Source organism: Pithys albifrons, chromosome 14 (assembly GCF_047495875.1).
Source record: "Pithys albifrons albifrons isolate INPA30051 chromosome 14, PitAlb_v1, whole genome shotgun sequence".
Lineage (NCBI taxonomy): Eukaryota > Metazoa > Chordata > Aves > Passeriformes > Thamnophilidae > Pithys > Pithys albifrons.
The window spans coordinates 21,224,134-21,231,642 of NC_092471.1; the positions used below are offsets into that span (position 1 = coordinate 21,224,134).

General features: G+C 64.0%; 1 protein-coding gene across 1 annotated transcript; it reads right to left on the reverse strand.

The window, feature by feature from the left end:
• Nucleotides 1-223: 223 nt before the first annotated feature.
• UTP14A (UTP14A small subunit processome component) lies at nt 224-7,121 on the reverse strand. Its single transcript, XM_071569562.1, has 14 exons — nt 6,960-7,121; nt 6,644-6,708; nt 6,364-6,428; nt 6,088-6,230; nt 5,828-5,983; nt 4,737-4,856; nt 4,077-4,171; nt 3,846-3,969; nt 3,683-3,760; nt 2,893-3,244; nt 2,340-2,755; nt 1,758-1,945; nt 1,591-1,690; nt 224-1,247 (listed from the first exon to the last, which is right to left on the reverse strand). Exons 1-14 carry the CDS (start codon nt 7,119-7,121, stop codon nt 954-956), a joined length of 2,358 nt encoding a protein of 785 aa, XP_071425663.1. The 3' UTR covers nt 224-953.
• Nucleotides 7,122-7,509: the final 388 nt, after the last annotated feature.

Below are 7,509 nucleotides of genomic sequence, written 5' to 3' on the forward strand. Positions count from 1 at the left end.
GGGGTGCCTGTGCCCCAGCCCCCCAGGACGACCCCCACTCTCCCAGTCTGACCCCACCGCAGGCGAAGGGCAGCCGTGGGGCCAGGCAGTGCCCGTGGCTACAGGTGGGCTGTGGTGCCAAGGTGGGAGGAGGCGTCCCTGGCACAAGGGACACGTTTCCTGGGATCAGCGGCAGCTCCAGCTCCTGCGCCGGGGCTGCGAGTGTTTCTCCAACTGCCGTGAGCACAGTCCACGTGGGAAGTGAGAGGAGAGGCCTGGAGGGATCCCTGCGCAGTCCATAAGGCTCTGGCACATCCCTCGATTCGTGCTGGATTCAGCAAGCAAGCACTGACCACCTCACTGTCAGGCTGCCGGGGTGGCTGGGCAGGGAGCCTGGGCTCAGCAGCTGGAGGAGGCAGAGGTGGGCAGCAAGAAGGCCACGGGCTGCCTAGGGCAGCACCAGCTCTCAGCATGTGCTGAGCAGCAGCACCACCTTACTGAGCCGTTTCCAAGTGACCACGTTTATTAACGCTGGGCAGGTACCTCAGGGGTGCAGGTGGACCTGAAGAACCTCCCTCAGGGCTGAGCTCAGCACAGCAGGGCAGGGAGAAAGCCCCTTTGGCCAACACTTAAAAATATACATAGGTAAAAAATAGGGATATGAAAGACAAAAGCACAGGGCAGGATGTGGACAGCTGCTTCAGCCCCTCAGCATGATCCCAGACCTGCCCTGCCATAAGCCCTTGACCAGTCTCTCACCCTCCACTTGGCCAAAGCACCTGGCCCCATGTGGGCCCCAAGGGCAGCAGGGAGGGCACTGGCCCTCCCAGCCTTGGATGATGCCAGGGTGGCCACGCAGACACCACCCTGGGTTTTATTGCAGGGAAATAGGTAGAATGAATTGGACAGAACCAGGAGCCTCTCCTGGTACCTCTGCCTGCTCCAGTCCCAGCCCCCCGGCCGCAGGCACCGAACTACTGCGCTCTGCGGCGTCGGGGCTGTGCCTTCCCCCACGACTGTGCCTTCCTCTGGGGCTGTGCCTTCCTCCGGGGCACAGCCTCATCCCCAGGCCTGGCCCCGCTGCCAGGGGCCGTGTCAGGGATGTCCTCGGCTGAGATGGGCTGGATGATGTGGCCAGCACGGGTGACCACACGAGGGGCTGTCAGCTGCTGGAAGGCACGTTGCGTGTTCCATGTGGTGCCCACGGGCATCCGAATGCTCTGCTCGAACTGCTGGTGCCGCTCGAAGGGGAAGGGCAGCTCACTGACCTGTGGGGAGAGCACAGGGCTAATGTCTCCTGGCCATCCAGCCTGGCCCTTCTCTCCCATGCTGCCCCCAGTTCCCACCGGTTCCCACTTGTTCAGGACCCACTCACACCCTGCTTCTGTCCCCACTTCCAGAAGAGCCCAGGAGGGCTGCAACAGCCGCCACCATCAACGAAGCAGCCTTGTACATCTCTCCTTCACCATCTATCCCCTGGGCCATTTAAGATGGAAGCTAAGCATTGGGCAGGGATTACAGGCAGGGATTGAGGACGTTTTGGGAAGGGATCTCGGGAAAGCCTTGGGCCCACCCAGCTGCTGGAACTCATGGTGACCAGGTGTGACCCACCTGAAGTGCTGCTGCGTGGATGTTGCGCTTCTCACTCATGATGACATGGGGCATGTGCTGGTCCTTCCGGGGAGGTGCTGGCGGTGGCTTGAGCAGGAACCTGCAGGCAAGTGAGGGGTCAGGGCTGGCACCAGGCTGGGTATGTCCCTGAGCTCTCCCCCACTCACCTCTTGACCTTCCTGGCACTGGGCCGCAGCCCCATGCCGCCCCACTCGCCCCAGCCCGGCAGCACCAGGTTCACTGGCTGCGGCTTCGACGCCTCCTCGGCCTTGTGCTTCTCCCGGCGGAAATCAGTGACCACGTCATCCCCAGCAAAGGCCTCCGTGATCATCCCGCGCTGGTCGATGCCACCCTCCTGCCGAGGGACGAGGCAGAACGGCTTTAGAGATTACTGGGGGAATTGGGAGGGACAGGGAAGGTTCTGGGACAAACTGGGAGGCATGGGGAGGGACTGGGAGAGGGTTCGGGAGGTACTGGGTAGAGTGGGAAGGGAGTAAAAGTTAATGGGCATTACTATAAGGAGGTTTAAGAATACTGAAGTAACTAGTTTGGGGCTTATGGTTATTGGGAGGAGCTTTGGGGTTAACAGTTTGGGGTTACTCGGAGTTACTGAAGGGAGTTTAGGGTTACCAAGAGAGGGTTTGGGTTTACTGGGAGTTAGTGCTTTGGAGGCTAGTGGTTTGGGGTTTGGTGTTACCCATCAGGTGTTTTGGGTACTGAGAAGCAGGGGGGAGGCCTGTCACGCTCACCTCTTCCTCCACAACCACAGGCAGGCTTGAGTACTCCATCTCCTGGGGCTTCCCAGCCAGCACATCCTCAAGGCTGATCATCTTCTTCTTGGCTGTTGTTTTCTTGGCTTGTCTGTCCCTGGCCCTGCCTTCCTCCTGCTTCTGCACTCGCTTCCCTGCTCTTGGAGCCACTGGCTTCTCTTGCTCTTCCACAGGCTCCTCCTTGGCCAGACCCTCCACATCCTCCATGGTCTGCACACGGTGCAGCTGCTCCGAGAGCAGGAGTTGCTCCTGGGCCTGAGGGGGCAGCTCCAGCCCTGTGCTCACCGGCTCCTCGGCACAGACTGGGGGGACTGGGCTGTCCCCTGGCTGCTCAGCACCAGCCTCAGCCTCATCAGCACCAGCCTCATCAGCACCAGCCTCAGCCTCATCAGCACCTACACATTAAGGGGGAAAATGGTCACTTTGAGCAGGGTGGCAGAGTAAGGATAGCTGTGTGAAACCAGCCAAAAACTGGCCCCAAGCCCCCTTTCCTTCGCCCAGCCCACCCTGCTTGGGGCCTCAAGCTCCTCACCATGCTCCTCAGGGCTTCCTGCCTGTTCCTGCCGTGCCTGGCGCTTCTGCTCAAACTCTTGTAGCAGAGTTTCCTCCTCTGACAGCTCCTTCTCCTCCTCCATCTCCTCCTTGCTCTCCACAGCACCAGGCACTGTGCCAACTCCAGGACCCTCCTGTGCCTCAGGCTCTGGGGTTGGGGCGCTAGGCTTGCCCAGCATCCAGGGATTAGCCTTGCTGGCCCCTGTGTGGATGGGCACAGCCACAGTGTTCTCCTCAGGCACGTCACATGGCTCCTCCTCGAGCGGCTCCACCCGCACCTTCTGCATCAGCTCCTTGTTCCTGGCCAGCTGCTCCTGCATGGCCTTGCGAGCCTGGGGGGCACCAAGAGGCTCCATCAGAGGACAGAGACAACATTCTCACCTTCCCTGCCCACCTCAGTTTGTCCTGCTTCCCCAGGCAGCACTGGGGACCTTGTCATGGCCTTTCAAGGTATAAAGTGGCTTTTAAGAGATGGAGAGACTTTATACCACGGTGTGGAGGGACAGGACAAGGAGCAATAGCTTCACACTGACAGAAGGCAGGCAGAGATGGGATAGGTACAAATTCTCGCCTGTAAGGGTGGGGAGGCCCTGGTACAGGTTCCCCAGAAAGAATGTGGCTGGACAATTCCATCCCAGAAGTGTTCAAGGGCAGGTTAGATGGGGCTTGGAGCAATGTGGGTTACTGGAAGGTGTCCCTGCCCATGGTAGGGGAGTAGAATGAGATGAGGTCCCTTCCCACCAAACCCTTCTGGGACTCCATGATCTTACCTCCAGGTCATATTTGGCCATAATGGCCCTGGATCGGGCCCATTTTCCCTTGTTCTGGTGCTTAAGGCTCATCCGTTCCTGGGGGGAAGAAAGAAGCATCACACACAGCTCCCCAGGGAGCACGGCCCTCCTGAGGAATGGGGCTGAGGTACCACGGCAGCACCTGCATCCTAAGCTGCTCCAGCTCCTCCAGCTGTGCCAAGGCAGCTGCAGGGTCCGACTTGTGCAGCTGCTCGAATTCCTTCAGGGCCTGGCGCCTCCTGCTCTTCTTGAGCACGCGATGGTACCTGCAGCACAAGGGTGGTGAGGGCTCAGGGTCTGGGGAGGCTGCAGGCAGGGCAGGGGGGCTCTAGCCCTCCCCACCACACCGAGCCCAGCACAGGCACAGCCTCACTTCTTGCTCTTGATCCTCTTCTCTCGCCGAGCCTTGGCCTCGTAGTAGGACTGCACAGCCCGGGCCTTCTGCAGCTCCGCCCGCCGCCGCCGCGCCTGGTGGGGGGCCCGGGGTGATGGATGGGGGGCCCGGGGTGAGGGATGGGGGGCCCGGGGTGATGGATGGGGGGCCCGGGGTGAGGGATGGGGGGCCCGGGGTGAGGGATGGGGAGCACGGGGTGAGGGATGGGGGGCCCGGGGTGATGGATGGGGGGCCCGGGGTGAGGGATGGGGGGCCCGGGGTGAGGGATGGGGGGCCCGGGGTGATGGATGGGGAGCACAGGGTGAGGGATGGGGAGCACGGGGTGAGGGATGGGGAGCACGGGGTGAGGGATGGGGGGCCCGGGGTGAGGGATGGGGGGCCCGGGGTGAAGGATGGGGAGCACGGGGTGAGGGACGGGGGGCACGGGGTGAGGGATGGGGAGCACGGGGTGAGGGACGGGGGGCCCGGGGTGATGGATGGGGGGCCCGGGGTGAGGGACGGGGGGCCCGGGGTGAGGGATGGGGGGCACAGAGTGAGGGATGGGGGGCACAGAGTGAGGGATGGGAGGCATGGGATGAGGGATGGGGGGCATGGGGTGAAGGCCCCCAAAGCCAGGGCCTGGCAGAGGGGTGCCCTCACCTCCTCCAAGCTCATGGCCTGCAGCGAGGCCGTCTCCTCCGGCGTCAGCAGCGGGTCTGTGATGGGCTGCTGTGTCTTGTGGAGCAATCCAAAGATCTCCTGCTCCAGTGGAGTTCGGGCCTGTTGGAACAGAAGACACAGCAAGAGGATGAGGAGAACTGCAAGGGCCAATGCTTTCCTGGATGTCCCCATCCCTTCCCATTGCCACCGAGCAGGACTGCGGAAGGGCCCAGAGAAGTGTGTCTCCTCCTCAGGGGACTGGGGGGTCACAGCCCCACTCACGGGTCCCACATCACAGGCCTTGGACACCCTCTCTGCCATATCACCAGCTGAGGGCAGGTGGAATTTCTCCCACATTAGAGAAATGGCCTCACAGTCAATGGGCAGCAGTGCCCAGGGGGCACTGGACAAGCAGCACACAGCAGGGTTCCAAGCCACCCAGTGCCATGCCCCTCCATCTGCCTTTGGGCAGATCAAGGTGAGCCACGGGTATGTTGGGAGCTCAGCATGGGCTGCCCCTCACCTGGGCATCCGACAGCTCCCAGGGATGGCAGCAACTCTTCTCCCAGCAGCATAATCCCATGGGAACTCACATTCAAAACCAAACACGACCTTCTTTTGTAAGGAATGTTTCCAGGCATACAGGATTTGGTAAACCAAACCCCTCTGCCTCAGCACTTGTGACTGAGGGACTTTTGGCTGGGCCCCAGATGTCTGGCCCAGCTCAGAGATGGAAACACTGGAGGGGCTGAGAAGCTACAAGAAGAGAGGACAGAGCAGGCTCCAACCCCTCTCCTGCCTTCTCTCAGATGACATTTACACACCTGCTATGTGTGAGGAACACAGACTGCTCTTTCAACCTTCCCAAGCTTAGCAGGCACCTGTCCAGTGCCTCAGCCACAGGCTGGGCCCTCCTCAGCTCCATCACCTCTGTCACTCCTCCCAGCACAGGCAGGAGACACTGAGATGCCCCAGTCAATCCTGAAGCCACCCCAGTCAAACCCTTGGAATTACCCCAGCCAAATCCCTGAAGCTGCCCTGCGGCCAAAGCCCTGAAGCTTCCCCAGCCCCCTCAGGGGTCTCAGCCCCACCTTCCACGCCGAGGTCACTCTCTCCAGAGGCACCACGGTGGGGATGTCCTGCCGCAGGGGGAACACCAGCTGCTCCGCGCGCCGGTTCTGCAGGACCACCTGCTGCCACTTCCCCACGTCCTTCGAGGTGGTGACATAGGCAGCCTCTCTCACCACCTGGAGGGGAACACAAAGGGCAGGGAAAGGCAATGCCAGTGTCGGGGAGGAGCAGGGGGCAGTGGGGCTCAGCTCAGACCCCCTTCTCTGCTCCCTGCACTCACCCTCTTCGCCTCCTCTTTGCTCAGCGGCAGCTCCACCGCTGCCTTCCGCTTCAGCCTGGCCAGATCCTTCTTCACGCTGCCCAGGGCAGATTTGGGGTGGATGGGCTGCAGCAGCTCCGACAGAACCAGCTTATCCCCAGTACCTACGAGCAGGAGTGGCATTGCCAGGTTAGGGGCTGCAGCTGCCACTGCCCAGCCCCATCACCTCCCCGTGATGTCTCTGGGTGGACAGCGCTGCCCCCGCCCCCCGAGCCCTGCCCAGCGCCCGGGCCTCACCCTTGCAGGTGACATTGTACTCGGACACCTGCCCGCTCGCCTCCGAGCGCTCCGCCAGCTTCCGCCTGAGAGAGAGGGACAGAAAATAACCCCAAAATAACCTCCTCGTCTTCCCCGGAGTGCTCCGGAGGCTCTGGGGCCGGTGCCAGCGGGCAGGGGCTGAGAAGCGCCCCACCTGCCCCTCTCTCTGCGCAGCCTCAAGGGCAGCGGGGCGGACCCGCGGCGTGGCTGCTGCAGCAGCCCCGGTGCGGAGCCGCGGGACTCCCAGCCCCGCACTCACCGTTTCCGTCCGGACAGGGCGCTGATCGCCTCCAGGAGCCGCCGGTGCCGCCGCTCGCCATCCTCCTGCCACAGGACACACGTGGTCACAGGCCCGGCCCGGAGGAGCGCGGCCGCGGGCATGGCCCCAGTGCCCGCTCCCCGGTGCCCCTCGGTGCCCCCCGGCACCGCCCGGTTGAGCCCCGGGGCTCGGCATCACGGCCAGGCCACGGCGTCCTCCGCTGCGCCCGCCCCGGCCCGGGGAGCACCCGGAGCGCCGCAGGCAGCGGCAGGGGCCGCAGAGGGAGCCCGTCACGGCCCATCCCGGCCCCGCTCACCCCCTCCTCGCCCTCGCTGCCGCTCTCGGCCCCCTCCGCGACCGCGTCCGCCTCCTCCGCCATGGTCCTGCACGCCGGGACTGCCGCAAAGCGCCGTCCCGTGTGGCGCCGGGTCCGCGCGCCCTGCCGCAAAGCGCGCCCGCGGGACGTCACGGTTGCCATGGCAGCGGGGCCGGCGACCGGGGCGGGGACCGGGGGGACACCGCGGGGACTGTCCCGGCCTCGGGGCGCAGAGACCCCGGGCCCGGCCTCGCACGGGACCTCTGGGGGCTACGGGGCAGCTCTGACGCCCCGGACAGCCCCGGTTCCCCGGACAGCGCGGTCCGGCGCTGCCCACCGCGGGCTCCGCTCCACGCGTGACCCCCGAGGGTTCCCCCGGCCACGGGAGTTCCAGGCTGCGCTGTTTGACCCCCCGGGACGTGCCAGTGCCGGGGGCTCAGGGACGGAGCTCCCGCTCCGACGGTTCCTCCCGGCCGGGCGGCCCCGGTACTCGGGGGCGTGTGAGGGGCTGGTGGGATTCGAGGGGTCTGGGGAGCAAACGGGGAGTTCT